At 39.8% G+C, this 19,304-nt stretch overlaps 1 protein-coding gene across 1 annotated transcript; it reads left to right on the top strand.

Moving 5' to 3' along the window:
* Positions 1–1,816: 1,816 nt before the first annotated feature.
* Positions 1,817–15,620, top strand: LOC115340063 (protein-glutamine gamma-glutamyltransferase 5-like). Its single transcript, XM_030010854.1, has 13 exons — positions 1,817–1,979; positions 4,367–4,546; positions 4,846–5,088; positions 6,056–6,174; positions 6,673–6,801; positions 7,034–7,211; positions 8,117–8,249; positions 9,272–9,375; positions 9,480–9,722; positions 11,104–11,430; positions 12,328–12,485; positions 12,820–12,953; positions 13,925–15,620. Exons 1-13 carry the CDS (start codon positions 1,817–1,819, stop codon positions 15,618–15,620), a joined length of 3,807 nt encoding a protein of 1,268 aa, XP_029866714.1.
* Positions 15,621–19,304: the final 3,684 nt, after the last annotated feature.

The following is a 19,304-nucleotide window of genomic DNA, read 5'->3' as shown; positions in this document are numbered from 1 at the left end:
GGCCTTTATTATTTTAAACTCTTAATTAAGTCTCTTTGAACCCACAGGTGCAGCCACTTACTGATGCTTATTTGTTTTCTTTTATTTGTCGCAGGCTTTCATTTACCAAAATATTTTAGGCAGGTGATTAAACTAGAGGTATTTGAGGGGATTTTAATCTATTCTTGGAAACTATCACCCACTTTGGTACTTTTCTGCTTGTTCTCTGGATGCTAGTACGGGCATGTGTTTGTAGGCAGGTCTCCGATGGGTGACTAGACAGACCACTGCCATTCCCATTTTACAGGTTGATTTAAAGTTGATTATGTGTTAATGGCTGCTAAATTATTTCTTATGGAATAGTATTGTTTTTAATTTTTCATTTTTCAATGAGTTGAAGTTTAATAGTCAAATGACCAATATTAAGAAAAAGAAAGTTTTCGGATATATGAGAAATGAATGAAATATTTAGGATTCACATATTTTTTTCATGTCTGCCTACTGACTAGTCAAACGTTTACAAATTTCAAATATGAACACATTGACTATTATGTTCACTTTCATATGCATCTGTCATACAACTGTTTTAACCACTCTCTTCTGAACCCACTGTTGATGTGTTGATTTTTTTTTTCTTTACTTTAAGTTCTGTAAAGTTATTTCACAATATCTGAGCTGTTAAGTTACGCTTACTAGGTTATTTCACTGTTAGTTAAGCTGTTCCATTTTAATCCAGGCAGTTACGCAAATAACTGAACTTCAGTCATCATGTTTTTTCTATATCAATGAATGATTTTTTGGGGTTTGTTTTTGGTTTTTTTTGGGGGGGAGGGGGAGTTTGTTTTTTGGGTTTTTTTTTTTTTTTTTTAGTTTTAGGGGTTTTTTAACCCAAAGTAGAATAACTTGGAGGGATTCAAAGGATATCTTATGGACTAAAGCTTGGCATAGAGCAAGAAGGATAGGAGGCAACTGTAGCAAATGTTCATTCTGGTTTTGATAGAGGAAATTGCAATCCATCTCTCCTATTTGCAGGCCAATGTTCTCATCACTGAGTGTGCAGAGAGAATGCTGTTGTAGTTGTTTTGTTTTATTTTATTAAATATGCCTGGAACCTAAATAAAATAATACATTTTTGTGTCAAAATATTTAAAAGTTTTCTGTTAACAGAAAAAATCTCAAATGGTTTTAATAATTTTGGGGAAAGGGAGGTGGAGCAAGCTAAGAAGCTGCAAAACTGATTGTGTGCTAGAACATAAATGCACACAAAGTATAAATAAATTATGTAATTTTAAAATTAAATTTTACTGTCGACTTCAAAAACATCTTAATGCATGTCCTCTGTTTATTTTACAATTTAGCTGGGAAAGTTTGTAACTGTTCATTTTACTCTGACCTCCACTTGGAGGGAGTGCTGTGCAGACTTTCTGAAAGCTGGGATTTCTGCTTATATTATAATAAAAATGTCCACTGGTGATCATATTCAGAGAGTCTAAAGTCAGCTTAAGTCTAGTGTTCTTTATTATTTTCCTGTAGGTGACTGAAGATGTCTAGCCAGAAGGGAACAGTAGGTGCTGGGATTTATGGGAACTTTAAATGGCTAAAAATAATGGCTTATGCTGAAATGACTTTAGATTCATCCTGGTCTTTAAATATTTTTGAGACATGGCAAGTTGTGGCACATGGAGAGTACTATGCTATAGGTGAGGTAGCAAGATTCTCCCTCCCTTCGGCTGCAGGACTCTCCCTAATAATGCTGGAAGTTAAAATGAATCATTTATGAGCATCAGTAGACACATGGGTGGGGCCTCTTTGTAAACTGGTATTTTGTTGACGCAATATGTGTGACAGCCTTTTAGCTCTGAATATAAATGTTACTGAGAGGAAATTAGGTTGGTTCACAGAGGAGATCAGCCAGACCTTGCAGTGCATCTTGCTGAGGAGCAGATACCTTCACCAGTACTGTGCTTCAGATACTAGTACATGTAGAAGAAAAATGGAAGGTGAGTGTCTTGAAACTTTACTATCACTTGACTCAGTACTGAAAGTGGAAATAATTAAACGGTCAGATGTAGGGACAAAAAAAATTGTACGTATTGCTGTGTGGAATCAAGTCTAGGGATTAGTTCTATGATTTAGATTTTATTTGTGGACTTAGGGAGAAAGGAGGAAAAAAACCAAAATTTGAAAAAACCCTTTCCTTTTATAAAGGAAAAAGAGAGCTACAGAGAAGAATTGGTGAAAAAACACCCAATTCTGAGAATAAGAAAGAGCATGGAAAAGAATACATTTTCTTTCCAGCATAAACTACAAAGTTCTAGTTTTTAGTATTCTCATGTTAGAAGCAATTATTTCACAATGGATACCTGAAGTATTCTCTCTGGAATGAAGGCAAAATGTGAATTGATAGAGAAAACCCATTGACTAGTATTGAAGGTCAGGTTTCTACCAGAGAGAGAAAACCAGTGAGAGATGTGAAATTGATTGGCCTTTAGAATTTTCTCTGAGCTGCCTTTGCTTAAGAAGGCAATTGTTAGCTTCTTTGTGATCCAGTTGTGCTAATTAACTCTGATAAGCAAACTGTGGGCTGACTTTAGAGAACTTCCCTGAGAAACATGTAATATCTCAACACCCTGATGTTCCGGTTCAGCTGGATTAATGAGTGGATGAAGTGTAGTTGTTTTGGTTTATAAACGCCTCCAGAGGATGGGTGAGGATCTATCAGGTTCTTTCAGTGTTCTTGACCACAGGAATTTGTCATGTGTGCTATAAACACTTCTAATCCTTTCTGTTCAACCAGAACACTTTGCATTATGGTTGACAGCTCTCATTAAGATATGAGATTTTCAGTTCAATTCTGTTACTCTTTCTTGTCAGCAGGTACGATGCATTCATGAGCAATAATGATGTAATGCATTGGTGTATTTTTTGGTGGTTGTTGACAGTGTGCATGTTTTTAACATGGGCAATGCCCAGGTCTACATTTATCTACTGACCTTTGCTGAAGAGCTGAATGACCAAATTTAAATGGTTAGACGAAAAAATAAATTATTTTGGTTCAAGGAAAGAAATCAGAAAAACCTGCTTGTTTTGTTTTGGGTCCCCCTCCCCACCACACACACCTGGCCCCCTTCCCTCCCCTCCCAATTTATTTCAATTATGATTTACTTCAGGATGTGATCCTGGGAAACTCCACTGGTTTGTGTTAAAAGTGTCCTAGTCCCATGGGCTTAGCTATGAGTCTCCTTTCTTGTGGATACACCCTTGCTTCTGGATGGGAAAAATTAGTTTTCCCTAAATACCAACCCTGTATTCAACTTAGTGCCAATATAGTTAGAAAAGTTGCATTGTTTGGTTGTTCTGTAGGCTTAGCAGGACCAAATTTAACCCTTTAGAATTAAAATAATATACAAGACTTTGTAGTTCAGCAAGTCCAATTTTCAAAACTGCTGAGAATCTGTGGCTCCCATTGTCTTCAATTAGAGTGAAGCACTTTTGAAAATAAAAAGTTGTATGCAAATAAGTAAAAATGAGTGTTGCCACCCATCCTTCTGGCACCAGGATCATAATTACCCCTATGAAATGACTGATATTCAGGCAGGATGCCTAAGGGGGGATCAGCTAAGATTTTTGTCAAGCTAATCATAGCACTTGGGATAGATTGTCAGCATTTTTTTAAATATCACAATTTGTGAATATTTCCTTCTTCATTAAGTTCCTCAAAGATGTCTGCAAACCTTTTATGACTTTGGGAAATGCAGACTGAGACATTTGCATGCATATTTAACAGTATTTACAATTTTGGGGGAATATTTATTCATATCTGATTTTTTTCATAACTCATTTGGAGTGCCACTTAAGCTTTCCAACACCTACATTTGTTATTAAATCTTTTATTTATTCAATTTACTTTATTATTTTATTACTTGTATAAAAAACTCTCAACTGATAGCATGTGCAAAACGTTTGCTGTCTAGCTGCGTTTGAAAAGTAACTGTAGACAGCATGCTGTAATGTGGAGAGAATATAACAACACAAAATCAATTTTTCAAGTAGAGGTACTAATATTGTGCCTCAGCATCAGATATTTATAAAGCAAGAAGGCACTATATAAAAGATGTGAAACTTGTAGCACAGCTTTATAAATCAAAGCGTTATACAAGTTTCCACCTGCAAGCTGGGGAAGTAGTGAACTTGTAAGGATACTTTTATGGATGTATGTCTCAATCTCAGTGTTGCTGGATTTTGAACAAACTCTTGAATGATTTTTTTGAAACATTTATCTCTGTCTTTCATCATTATCTACACTTTCATGTGATCTTGACCTCAGCCAATAATGGGAACTCAGTTATCTGTTTTTTTCCTTTGTGTGCTTTTCTCCATCCTGCAGTCATTGAGCTGGGAGAAGTCGACTTGAACTGTCCTTCCAACTGCCAAATTCATAATACCCATTTCTTTGGAACTGACAGACAGATAATAAGGAGAGGGCAAGCCTTCAGCTTTTATGCTCGCTTCCAAAATCGGGAATGGGATGACTCCGTGGACCAGGCTATTTTCACCGTGGAGACAGGTAGTCACTCCCAAACTTTGTGTAGTCTTTCCTAGTCCTTTACTGGTAAGTAATATTTCCCATAGTCTCAGTGACAAATAGTATCTACTAATTAATCTTCTGTGTGAAGAGACTACCTTCCCCTCACTCAGGCAGTTCTGCTAACATGTAAAGTTTTCTCACTCTGCTACAGAAGTGACAAGGGAAAAAGAAATCCACCCTTGGGAGCTTTGCATTGCAAATGATGGCTAAGCAAATTACTTGCCCTTTACATGTGCTTTGTTTAGTCTGATTAAAGTTGTATTTATTTTCCCAAAAAGGCCTCAGACCCTGTGAATCAAATGAGACAAAATGTACCTTCCCAATGGGCAGATGTCTAGATCAAACCTGCTGGAGCTCTTCCTACAAAATTCATCAGCCAAAATGCATCAATATCAGCGTGTTTCCTCCCTCCAGTGCCTGCATTGGCCGTTACATTCTCAATATGCAAATCACATCTTGTGGTCACACATATCAGCGATGTCTCGGAGATTTTTATGTCCTTTTTAACCCTTGGTGTGCAGGTAAGAACTCAAGTGATGATCAGGTAGTTTTAAGAAAAATGCTAGTGATGAGTAAAAATGAACATATTTATTACTTAGCTGGGGAAGGATGGAGTCACAGAAATAATGAGAAACAGGAATGGATTTTGTTTTGTGGTTTGTTTTTTTTTTCCTCTGACTTCAAGACTGTCTTAAGCCAGTGTTTTGATTTGGTTTCTTAATGGTAGTAGGGATGTAGTGTAATTTTTTACCCCCACTTTTACAATGGCTTGACAGGACAAGAAGCAATGGGCACAAACTGAAATACAGGAGGTTCCTTCTGAACGTCAGGAAACACTGCTTTAGTGTGAGGGTGACTGAGCACTGGCACAGGTTGCTCAGAGAGGTCATGGCGTCTCCATCCTTGGAGATATTAAAAAGCTGCCTGGACATGGTCCTGAGCAACCGGCTCCAGGTGTCCCTGCATGAGCAGGGTGGTTGGACCAGATGATCTCTAGAGGTCCCTTCCAACCTCAATGATTATGTGATTCTGTGAATTCTGTGGTATCACCATGAAATAATATAGTACAAATACAAATGGAATTCTGTAGACCTTGTTCTGGTAGCATGCAATTCTGGAGTCTGTAGGACCTTGCCAAAATCATTGCATGGCAAATATTCACATTGGCTGTGCTTTTGATTTGATCAAAATCAGATATCCAACTCTAAGCATGCAGTGTTTGACTCCTAGAACAGCTTAGTGTGAAGATAAATTGCAAGCTCTGTAATTCAGGTGTACTACAGCAGGGAGAAGCTTAATAAAGATAATATCTAGCTCTAAGTAGAAAAGAATTGTCTGTGAATGTTGAAAGAGCCCACACCCTTGAACATGTTTAAAAGTATAAACCAAAAATAGGTAGGAAAAGAAAGAGGGATCCAGTGAAGTAGAAGATAAAGAAGTGCTAGAAATGTACATATTGTCTGACTGATAGCTCTGCATCTTTTCCAGATGACCCTGTATATATGGACAATCAGGCCCATAGAGAAGAATATGTTCTGAATGAACATGGGATATTGTATGAAGGAGTTCACAAGCATATTACCTCTCGACCATGGCACTTTGGACAGGTACTTTTTGAAGTCTTGTTCAGAAGTATATGTCATCCATATACAGATAAATGAAGTGTTATCCATATTTTTTCTGAAATGCATGCTATGTTATGGAGTGCGAAAGATTTTTAGGACCAGTCCAGATTATGCATGCACAGAACAAAATGTTTGAGCATCTCACTGTAGCCCAAGCAACTGGAAGAAAGATCTGTAATAAAATTAAGGAAACTACAGAATGTTCTTGGAAAAGGTGAAACAGGGTATTGCTTCTGAAGGAAAATTATTCCATTGGTCAAACATAAGCAAAAATGTCTTTGGTTTTCCTTCAGGCAGATAGACAAAACCATGCAGACCACTAGGAGCTGTGCTTGATTAAGGAGAGGGAAAAAAAAAAAAAAAAGTCAGGGAAGGAGAGAGGGCAGCTCATACAAATGAAAAAGACTGGATTATTGACAACAAAGGAACTTTATCAATGTCAGAGTACCACAATGTCTGTGTTAACTACTCTTTCCACAGTTTGAAGATGGGATTCTGGATATCTGCTTGAAGATCCTAGACATGGGTGCGAGTTACCATCACGGCTCTGATCGTGACCATTGTTGGCGCAATGACCCTGTGCACGTCAGCATGGTGGTAAATCACATGGTAAGACCGCTAGTGGTGTGTGACCTCTGAATAATTCGGGTCATTTCATTGTATTATAGAAGGACAAATTGCACTGTAATCTAGCACAGTATGAGTAGCAGGGAAAATCCTTTCTGTGCTCAGATACACAGGAAAAACTTGTAACACTAAGCTCTGATGATTTTGTGATATGCTTAGGATGTGAAGACATGGTCAACTATTTGGAAAGGTTGTTTTTCTTTTCTCTTTCTAGATAAGCAGCCATACCACTAACAGCATCATGAAGATTCCAGAAAACAATGATTACCTGAAAGGAACAAAACCATTTTCCTGGAATGGAAGTGTTCCTATTCTTCAGCAGTGGTACAATGGCAGATGCAGGCCAGTCAGATATGGGTACTGTGGGTCTCTTGCTTCAGTAATGTGCACAGGTATGACATTTCAGTCTGCCCTTACCTAGTTATCCAAAAAGGAAGAGAGAAAACCAGGATCAAAAACCTCTGACCCTAAAACCTACTGGAATAATATTACTCATAAGCATTTTACCAGAAAAGAAATGTAATATTTTCATCTTGTTATGATATGGCATGGTTCCTAACGTAGTGTTTATCATCAACCTATTGCTTTCCTATACAGCATGAAGAGCAAGAAGAAAAGCAGTACTGTCTTTTCTGTGACCTTTATACCATGCAGCTATCGATACTGCAGCTTTTATTAAAACACAGAGCAAGTGCAGCTTTGTGGAGCCAAAACTTGTCCTTTGGGCGAGGTTTGAAGGATGAGAAAAAATGCTAAGTTATGAACAGGAAGAAGACCTCTAGCAATGTCTCCTCCAAAACATAAAAGCAACAGGCTACTATCTTCTTTTACTGCAAAGGATGAGATAATAGTGAACTAAACAGAACAGACAAAAAAATTGAGTTCCAACTTTATACCATTTATTTACTGAACCTGCTACTACATTGAAGAAAATTAAATTGATATTCTATAGATGAATTTATATGTACTACACTGTTTACAAAAAACATTAGGGTGTTTTATTAATGCAGGATTAGGTTCATTATTTCTGAACTTAAAACAGATCTGGTTTTGTGTGGGTTTTTTTAAAGTTGGAAGAGTAATAAGCTATTCCTTCATGCTAGGCTCTTTTCAGACTACTTTTCAACCACTAAAAATAAGTTTTGAAGACAGAATCACTGCATCCCAAATATTGCCTCCTATCCGCTGTGTTTATATAATTGCAAGGTAGAATATAGGAGAATTATTTATAAAATCAGTGAAGGATTTGCTTGATTAATTACTATTTGTAATAACTCATTATACTTTTTCCTTACAGTGATGAGGTGTTTGGGAATTCCAAGCCGTGTTGTCACGAACTTCTGTTTTCCATGCTCAGTTGAGAATCCCCTTGGTATCAATGAGATTTTTGACTGTACTGGAAAAAACCTGTGTGGTAAAGACAAACTATGGTAAATAAGAAATAAACAACCTCTTCTGGTTTTGTCAAAAACTAAATGATAGATAGACTAGTATAAATCTAGCAGATCAGTGTATCTCTCTGGTGTGGCAAGACTGTTTAGTTTCCTAATAATGCATTTCAAAAGAATGCAGTTACTGAAGACACAGTCTGCTCAGTCTACGTTTTCAAAAAAGAAAAAAAAACCCCACTTTTTGTGAGAATTGACGCTACCTGCTTATCCTTCTCAGTGTAAAGAATAAGGCCATCAATCTTAGTAACTGTAAAAATATGAAGTAGGTCATGAAATGCAAGGGAAAATTTATCACAGACTAGGACTATTATTTTCAGTCATAATCACTTGGTTGATAATTATGTTGTCTTCCTGAGGTTCCTTATCATGGATTGCTTCATTCCTGTAAACCCTTCAATTCATGTTCATATAACTATGACGTTATCACTCATCATAGCAGAATTTCGTGTTTTCACCCTCGACCTGTATGTTCATAGTTTTGCTGCACCAGAATTTTGTTTGCATCCAGGTATCATCTGCGAGAGCTTTTAATGAATTTTCTGCCCTTTCACATGTCAAAAAGATGAGGTCAAACTGAAATACTAAGGGAATGAGGATCTTATTTTAGCACAAAAGACTTAAGAGTTTATTCTTTGTTAAGCCATTAAAAAGAAGACTAAGACAGTATGTGATTTTCCTTTAAAGAACCAGGAGGAAAATGTTAGGAAAATAAACTACTCAATGTGCCAACACAATTATTTTGTTTATCAAATAAAATAAAAAAGGGGCTATAAGAAGAATGTTTTGCAATCAGGTCTGCAGGGTTCTGGAACAAATTTCCAGTCTGAGTGATATAAAGCAAAACAAACAGCTCCTGTCCCCAAACATCATTAACTGTGTTAAGAAATGGAGAGTCTTCAGTTGATTAAAAGGTTATCTCTGACATGTTTTTCCTTCGTCGTAAGGCATTGAACTTGATGATCCAAGAGATGTCTTTAATCCTATATTCCTGCATCCTACAGGCGATATCACTGCTGGAATGAATCTTGGATGGCTCGCAGAGACCTAAATCAATGCTGTGGTGATTGGCAGTGTCTGGATCCAACACCTTTGGAAACGGGCAGAGGTAACTGTTTACTATAACTGTAGCTGTTTTCCTCAGCTTATGTTGTTGAGTTTCTCTACTACTTAGGTTATAACATATTATAATATTTTTGTTGCCTGGCTTAGGTTCAACTTGCAGCGGTCCTACCTGGGTTCGAAGCATCAGAGAAGGGGAACTGGACTTGGACTATGATGGTCATCATATGTTTTCTCGAGTAAATTCGAACTATGTTGGCTGGCTCTCCCAAAACAATGCCAAAAAAATAAAATTTTTCTGTGACGCTTGGCCATGTGGACAACATCTAATCACCAAGAGTGTTGGCAGCGAGCAATTCGAAGATATCACTGGGGCTTACAAGTATGAACTAGGTATGATGAAAAGTCATTAAATGGGTTAGCGGAAATTTTAAATGCTAATCATATAAAATTATCAATGTAATCTGTCCTGTGTTAAATTGAGTAGAACAATCTGAAGTTGTATCTTTTTGAGAAAGAGGATGATGCCTTTCTGTTCAAAGATCTTGATTCTTAAACTTCTAAATATATTTAGATGATTTAAACAAAACACACAGTAATTACATCCATATAGGATAGGATAGGATAGGATATTTCAGTTGGAAGGGACCTACAATGATCATCTAGTCCAACTGTCTGACCGCTTCAGGGCTGACTAAAAGTTAAAGCATATTACTGAGGGCATTGTCCAAATGCCTCTTTTTAAGGCACTTGACAGGCTTGGGGCATGAACCACCTCTCTAGGAATCCTCTTCCAGTGTTTGACCACCCTCTCGGTAAAGAAATGCTTCCTCATGTCCAGTCTAAACCTCCCCTGGCACAGCTTTGAACTATTCCTATGCGTCCTAGCAGTGGATCCCAGGGAGAAGAGCTCAGCACCGCCCTCTCCACGTGCCCTTCTCAGGAAGCTGTAGAGAGCAATGAGGTTGCCCTTCAGCCTCCTTCTCTCCAAACTAGGCAAAGCCAGTGTCCTTGGCCGGCCTGGACATGCTTTCCAGCCCTTTTAATACCACTATTCGTATGTACATGTTTTGGTCTCACCTGTACAATAGTTTAAAATATTAGCAGACTTTAGGCAATCTAAAACACCCTAAATTTTTTTAAACCCAGGATTAACTTCTTGCTTGTTGCTTCTTGTACCAGGTCTGTCAGAAAATATGCTTACTTACTGAATTCATGTATTATTTGGATATTCTGCTGTTCTTACTTTGGGCTACTGATTACTGATTTTCATCTTCCAGTAGTAGGGAGGAGTTCAACCAGCAAAATTGCCTAAAGGAAAGAAGAGTGGATCACAGTTGATTGTAAAATTGCAAGCTCTGGGTTTTTTTTGAATGGGAACAAAAAAGAAAACAATCGATAGTTTCTTTCTTTGAATGGTGTATCTTGCCCTTTGAGACACATGGTAGCATTTCGTATTCACCCTAACCCTTATAAACAGTTATATTTTGAGTTTTGGACTAACTACACATTTTGAGATTTACATGACCATTTTTAAATTTAACTAATCAAAGTAAAATAAATTTTTTTGAGTGTTTTTCCAAGATACTTATTTTCTTCTATGCATTCAGACTACCGTATCTTGTGTTTGATTATCTGGTGGATTTGTTCTACACCAAGCCACTACATTAGGTTTCAGGGAGGACGAGGAAGAAATTTACTCATCTTTATTACTTGGGTAGATATGGCTCCTTGTGCCTCCAGCAGGATCATTATCATGTATCTTCTTCAACAGGTTCTGTGAAAAACAAAGAAGCCTATTACCGGGCTTACAGAAGAATTCACCCAGGGTACTGCAATGCTTCCAACTGTCATATTGAGAGAGAGCTATCATCTCTGAAAAACCCGTTTTTGAGTGACTCTGGTATTAACATGAGGTTAAAGATGGCTAACTGCCCAATGTACGGTGAAGATGTCCAACTGCACTGGCTGCTTGAAAATTTGCGTAGTGAAAACAAAAACCTGAAGTTTAATTTGTGTGCACAAATAATAACCTACAGTGGTTGCCCAATGGATCAATTTTGGAAAGACAGTGTGAATGTCACATTGGGTCCAAGGGAAGGTAAGAAGGTGAATTTGTCTAATACCCTTTTGTCTACTGTTCTTTTCAGGAGATTGGGTTTTTTTAGGATTAGTGGAGACTTCCTAATAGTGGTGGGAAGTGAAATAAATACAATGTTAAATGTTGACAGCTGAATTCGCTGTAGAGTGATTGCTCAAAAATCAACAGTATCAATACTACATGTATAGTGACAGATAAATTGTAGCCTTTCCTTAATTTCTCAAGGCTTAGAGATTCTTATGATCATTTAAAAACTTGTTTCTGCTAAAAATTCAATTCTGGATTCTATATTCAATACAAAGATAAAGTTGCAGCTGTCTATCAGAAGAGCAATTTGTTTCCTTTGGCCAGAAGATATTAGCCAGTGTAAAACACTTGTTTTGAGCACTAAAGTAATTATTTCTAGATATATCACATGCTGGGAAGTGCAAAGGTGTATCAGAACGTAAACACTTGTTTTCATGGTTAATATCTTTTTCTGAAAGAAAAATGATCCCTTTAATTAAAACACATCACTATAAGATGAAATTTCATACTGATATTAACATTCTGGTTTACCAAGCTTTAATTTGCCTACATTTGAATTATTGCTTTAAGAATTACACTATAATGAAAGTTTCCAAATTTTGAATAATAATAATAATAATAATAATAATAAACCAACCTCCTTGTAAATGCACTGATATAGTTACATTAACTGAAAACTGTGAAGCTGGTTGTTGAAGGTAGCGATATATCACCCTAAACCAGGAAAAGTCATGTCTGTTGGCAAAGATGCTGTGATAACTTAATATTTAATTAAGCCATTTTAAGTACCAGTTAAACTTTAGGAGGAAGGGAAATGGAAATATTACCCAAAAAATCAGAAAAAATAATTAAAATTAATTTGTTTTACAGTGAAAAAAATTCCACTGTGTATATCATATAGTCAATATGGACCTTATCTCTGTGATCACAACATTATGAAAGTAGTTGCTGTCTCAGACCCAGAGTGTGAAGAAGTTCTGATGGTGAGCAGGGATATCGTGATCAACAGGCCACCTGTTATTGTAAAGGTAAAGAACTTTAATTATGGGATTTGTGACCTAAGGAACAGACTTAGGGACTCTTATTGGCCAATTCCTAGGTACAATGATGAAAAAATTTAAATTCTTTCTTTTTTTCTTTTCTTTTATTGCATCTTTTATTTTAGCAAGATCAGTGTGATTTTAGATGTGTAACAGTTGACTTAGAGTGATGTATAGAGATCATAGAAGTAAATCAGAAAGAAACATGTATGAATAAATAATCCTTCCCCCCCCCCCCCCCCCCTTCTTACATTTATTTACTTCATTGTTAATTTTGTAAGGGTTACAAAACATAAAATGTGTTTGTTTATTTTCTGACTAGCTACTAAGCCAGCCCAGGCTGAAAGTACCATGTACTGCAGAGATCTCCTTCTGCAATCCTCTCCAGGAAGATATGAAAAACTGTGTAATGACATTAGAAGGCTGTGGTTTATTCAAAGAGCCGATGACCATTGAGTAAGATCATTAATTATTTAAATGGGGATAATATTGGGGGTTCACTAAGGTGTGCTAGATCAGAGCAGGTTTTGAGGAAGACAATAGTTCTGATATTTTTGATGGTTAGGACCTGAACAGGACTTTTTACCCCTTATTACTTTGAGACTCCATTAAAAGCCTCACTCCTCTTGAAACTGATGGATCATTTACAGCTGCCAAGATATGTTGCAGCTTCATTTTTCTCAAGATTTAATTTAAGTGTGTGTTTCAAATTTCTGTCTGAAAGGGAATGCACTGTTTCTTTACAAGAAATTCTAGCTGGGTCCCCCATCCCCTTAGAATCCTATTGAGTTTATAATAGAATTCCTCTAAATATTCATGAACTGGCACCACATACGTGAACCATTAGAAAACGACAATGAGAAAAAGCAATATGCATTCTAAGCTCATAACATGTTAATCACAGGAAGCTGGAAACTTCCAGGATGCTATAACTTCCTAGGAAAAGTAGCTGTTCATTAATATGCATTGCTGTTCATGACAAGGAGAACCAACAGAAGTATGACTAGTTTTGAGGGGAAGCAATTAGGAATGGTTCTTGCTGAATAATAGTGAACTCAATTCCACAAAGCTGCCCGATCCAACTTAGACTACTGGAAGTGGGAAGCAGTGAATACATCTTTGAGGCAGAAGGGTGCTACATTTTTGAAGAATTCAAGAGAGCATCATGAATGAGTTTCCAGTTCCAATTACAGAACCAGCTATGGGAGACTTCCAAATCTTCTTTTGGGACAAAAGTTGTTACCATGGTTTTCACAATACAGAATGTGAGTTTTTTTGAAGGAAGGCAAGAATAACAGAGTTGTCATAACAGTTTGTCTCTGAAAACATGCCATAGCAAATCAAACCTAATCGTGTGCACTCATCTCGTAGCGCTTCATGTCTCTGAGCTACCCAGGGTCCTAATTCTTTTCCTTCTCCCTGTCCAGTTTGGGAACGCTGGCATCCAATCAACAGGCACGGACCATCGTGGAGTTCACACCTTACAGGCTTGGCAGCCACCGGCTCCTGGCCAACTTCGGATGCCACAAGTTTGCCTACTGCAAGGGATGTGCCAAGGCCGAAGTGTGTTGCCCCGCAGGCCAGAACGGCGGCCTGCCCGTCAGCCAGAATGGGTCGCTCCCGGTGTGCGAGAACGGCTCCCTCCCCATGAACGGCTCTGGGCCCGTCCCCGTGGCGGACCCTGCGTTCAACTCCATGTGTGAATATATATGTATCCCAATGTGCAACCCAAACTGCAGTGCAGGGGGCCAGCCTGTGTACGACTTCGTGTACCTCCCTGCAGGCCATCCCTTATGCAACTCCATCTGCAACCAAGGCTTCAATCCAAGCGTCAATCCTGGTTTCAACCTGGGATGCGATCCTGGCTTCCGTGTCGTATGCGAGACCGTGCCTCCCGCTACGTGCGCACCGATGCCTCCGACCGTGTACGGCTCCATGCCTGCCCCAACGTCCAACCCCGTGTGCCCCCCTATGCCTCACGTGATGTTCGAGACCGGTCCTGCTCCCGCGCACCAGCCCGGAGGCGGAGGGGGGCCGATGTCCTACTCTGTCTCTGTCCCCGCGAATAACGCGGTGAGTGCCCTGCTGACCCACTTCATGGCTGGCTCCGGTCCCACTGCGGCAACCCAGGCGGTCCCTACCCATATGTCTGCTCCGCCATCCCACCCGGCGTGCTCTCCGGTAGCTCACGCCGTCGGCGGTCCCGTGCCGCCGCCAGCTCCCCTTTCGGTGCCTGCTGCCTCCATCTCGCACGTCGTCTGCGGCTCCGCGCCCTCTCCCACCGCCCAGCCTCCGTGCGGCCCGACGGCCACCCTGCCCTGCCAACCCCCGAGTGCCCCGGTAGCCCACGGCGTCTGTTCCCCAGGCCCCTGCCCAGCGGCTTCCCCGGTGCCGCGCTCCGCCGCCCGTAGCGCCACCCCAGCAGGGCTGCAGGTGGGGAGCGCCCCGCCGGCCCACTCGCTGTGCTCCCCGGGCCCCCGCCCCGTGGGACCCCCGGCAGCCCACTCTCTGTGCTCTCCGGCCCCCCGGCCGGTGGGACCCCCCGCGGCCCACTCGTTGTGCTCCCCCGCCTCCGTCTCTCTGGGGGCTGCGGGGGCCCGCCCCGCCAGCTCGCCCGCCCCGCGCCCCGAGGACTCGTCGGCAGCCTGCCTCCCCTGCCCCCCGGCCCCCCGCCCGCTGGCAGCCGCCACGGCCCGCTCCCTCTGCGCCCCCACCTCTCGCTCGGTGTCCCGGCTCGTGGGCACCCCGGGGTCTCGCTCGGTGTGCGGCCCTCAGTGGGGCCCCTCCTGCGACACCACCGCTCGCTCGGGCACCCACTCCACGTGGGGTCCCGCTTCCCGCTCAGCGTGGAGCCCCACGGGGCGCTCGGGCTACTCCCCCTTGTCCCGCACCGCCTACGGCACGCTCACGCGCCCTCCGTACAGCTCCTTGTCCCGCTCCTCCTACAACTTGTCCCGCTCTGCCTACACCACCCTACCCCGCTCCACCTCTCCCTCCGCCTATGCCACCTTGCCCCGCTCCGGGTCGCGCCCCTCTGGCAGCGGCTTGCCCCACGCAGGGTCCCGCACGCCCTGGAGCCCCAGCAGGAGCTCTCTCACCTACTTCAGACGCAAATACCTGTAACGGAGAGTAACCCGGGGAAAAGCCAAAGCCAGTGAATTGAAGCCCGTGCGCAGATGCTTTGAAAGAAGTTAGAAATGGGGTGATGGAGAGCAGCGTACGTAGTCCTGAGTATTTATCCACGTGTTTGAGATGTGCCAGAAAGCAGGCTGCTAGCCGACTGCTGAGGGATGCCTTTGATGTAATACTCGTATGTCTTGAGATACGGTACGTTGGAAGTGACAAATGAATGTGGAGCCGTCGTGACAATAGTTGCACAGTGCAGGTAATCGGACTTACTTGCTTGGTCAAGCTGTTTTATAAATGATGTGCTTTCACTCTCTCTTCTCTTGATTTCTTGCAATGCGTATTTCTCAGATCTCCCTGGGCTACAGCACTCGTAGCAAATCTCTCTCCCTGCATGAAATGTGCGGTCCTTGGGACGCTGCAAAGAGGTGGCAGCAGACCTGCCTTACATCTCGCCTAACAGACGTTGGGCCCCTGAGTCCCGGTATTGTTGTGGCTCAGGTCAGTTCTGCATGCGCTCCTTAGTTATGAGGCAATGAAAAGCGTGGAGGTCATGGAGTAACTAAATTGTTACAAATCAACTGAAGAGTGTTAAAAAAGAAGAAAAAAAAAAAGGCAATTATAATAAATTTAGTGTTACTACTTTGGATGTATTACAGGTCCAGTATCAGGAATCCAAAGGTCAGATTAGAAAGGCTGCAAAACTCGATGAACAATTAAAACCAATTAATTGGCTTTCACAACTGAATGTTTTTCAAGTAGCATATTCCAAAAATTTTCTCATATATATTGCATGCATTTAGGTTCATGGGAAAAGCTCTAATTCCAAGGCTGTGCCTTTTTGATTCAATATAGCTAGAAAACTTCTGTCACCAGACCTGAACTAGAGAAGGAAGTATGACATTATCCTTTCTTTCCAACACCCAGCCCTCCCAACTGAAAGGTTAAGAAGGTGAATGAAAATGTATTACGTCTTCTTTAGATAATTGGTACCGTTTCAATGCTAACCTTCTCCCAGTGTTTTAGGAATCGAAATAATACATTGTCATAATGGAACTGTCCCCAAATTTTGGATTTGCTCATAAGAATTCTGTATTTACTGACAACACCTCCCATTCCTCCATTATTTTACCCTAGTGCTCCGTTATTTTTAGTAGCAAGTGTTAGTGGGGTTTTGTGGTAAGGTAATTTTGCTGGTGCTGCAGAATCTTCAGTCACGTAGCAATAGTATTTCAGTAGTATCACTGTAGTTCACACCCCTATGCTCTGTGATGAGATTGAGGAAACTTCCAGGGATTTTGAAAAGGTGTGGTGTCAGATGGTAGCTATGAACATGCCAACACTATCACCTACAAAGCAATTCTGAGTGTGGTAGAAGAAATATTTGCCTGGATATTGTAGTAGAGTGATCATAATTCTGTGACTTGTTTTTTACGCAGTTTCAATAGTCTCTGTTAGGTGTTTGCTGAAAATTTCTTTGCCTGACTCACAATAAAAATAGAAACTTAAAAACGACACCTGTAATTCTGTTTTGGTTTCTTTTTTTGGTAATACCTCTTCAAAAGTGGGGAATAAATCTCTCCAGATGCACTGGAATGTAAAATCTTCCTCCGCTCCATTTCTGTTATATTTCCACTTCCTTTCCGTAAAGTCTGAAACCAAGGCTTCAAAATAAGATCTGAAGTTAGGGGAAATCTATAGATTTCCTACTATACCTGAAATACTCCCTTTGGTATTAGAGGAAAAATTCAGCCATCCTCTTTGCTCACAATAAAGCTTTCCACTTGCAGATGCTGCATGAGTTTTTCCTTTGCTTTCATGGGCTGCAAAACTCACAATCCACAGAAAAGCCAAGCCAAAACAAACAAATCTTTGGGTGGCAGAGGAAGAGACACAAGAGATACCAACACTATCTACTTAAGAAAAAATATAATTTTTTTTGAGGAAGTGTTAATAGTATATGGCACCTACATCATTACCAAATAACATTTCAGATTTGTTTTCCTAGTAGTGGTTTGACTTTTCTGATTTTCCGCATTTCTGAGAATGAGCCTGATTCCATATTTCAGAAACTCCAAAGATTTGGTCCCAACTTATTAATGTCACTGGAGTTGTTGAGAGTGTGTGCAAACTTTACTCCCCACTCTTCTTGCCATGTATGCTGAATACACATTGGTTTTGAAAACTGTAGCAAGTTCATTATAATTAGAGCCATAGAGGATAACAGAAATCCTTTAAAATTCAAAATGCTTCTAATACTAAAGAAATTATCTTGAATGTGTTGTTGTCACATACGTCCTAGTAAAAACAAAAGCTAGGTTGTAGTCTCCTAGCAAAGTTCACTTTACAGCTTCATGATCATTTGAAGGGTAGGGGGGGCAGGTGGGGGTAACTAAACAACAGCAAAAACCCCCAGTAACAACAAAAAACCCCCACCAAACAACAGGATTTAAATTAGCTCCTTAAATGTTTCTGAGTGAAAGGTTCCAACCTATGTTTTATAAGGTATCTCCTATCAAGAAGAGGCATTGTTTAAATTTCCACAAAATTTCTGTTCTGTTTTGTTTTGTTGTGGGTTGGTTTGTTTGTAGGTTGTTTGGGTTTTTTTTCAGAAGTTACATGTTTGGCTGTCTCAAATGCACTTTCTTGTAGTAGAACCCACCAGAATTAAATATTTTGGGGTTGTTTTTTTTGCCTAGTGTATTTAATATACTGAAGATTAACAGTATTCTGTAATGTGGTGTGATACATAGAGAAGTCTATTTTAGAGAATGGGAGGCCAGCTCAAGCATGACGGTTATAGTCATCAGATATTGAATACAGTACTATCATATTTATGTGTTCAGGAATACATTTCTAATTTTAATCTCCATTCAGACATGTATTTTATTGAAGTAAGGGAAATATATTCACTTGTTTCTAGGCCAGTGAAGGTGAAAAAATGCAGTTTCTCATGCATTTTTATAGTTACCTTTTCTATGATTTAATATAATAAATGGGAGTACCGGAATTTATTTTTGTGTGCAACTAAAATAAGGTTGTATTTCTTTTAAAGATGAGGAAGAATCTAGTATGTGATAATTTTCAGTTCTCATGCCTAACAGTTCATTAGACCTTTACAAATCTTTTTTTAGATGAAAAGTTATGGAGATTTAGCTGCAAGTTAACTGTTTCAAACTTGAGATGCTTAAGGTTTGTGTGTGTTTGGACATTTGCTGGTGACATACCATAAAATGCCTGAGTGAAATGTGATTTATTTTTATATATTCCAGTACCTGCAAAAAAAATATTGAAATGTATAACTCAATGAACCAATTTCCTACCAAGCATTAGTTATCGAGGTAAATTAAATTTGATATATTGTATCAGACAATAAGATTAAATTAGGGAAACACTATATTCATTTTACTTAGTGTTAAAACCAAACAAAATCTTTTGGAACATGTACTATGAAGTGTATAAAAATAAAGAAATGAAATATGCTGACCAGGAAAACGTGAAAATACTCAAAATGCAAAAGATGACAAGGATTTCTTTTTTTGTTATGCAGCAGTTTTATGTCATCTGTTGTACATTTCCATTATATCTGAACTTTCAAAACTCGATTTCTTCATACTGCATTTATAGAAGTGTTTTTATAAGGGAAGGTCCTTATTTGTAGAGGGAAGTCCTATTCAAATA

Source organism: Aquila chrysaetos, chromosome 4 (assembly GCF_900496995.4).
Source record: "Aquila chrysaetos chrysaetos chromosome 4, bAquChr1.4, whole genome shotgun sequence".
Classification (NCBI taxonomy): domain Eukaryota; kingdom Metazoa; phylum Chordata; class Aves; order Accipitriformes; family Accipitridae; genus Aquila; species Aquila chrysaetos.
The sequence above is the reverse complement of the archived record's forward strand: the minus strand, read 5'-3'. Positions and strand labels throughout refer to the sequence as shown.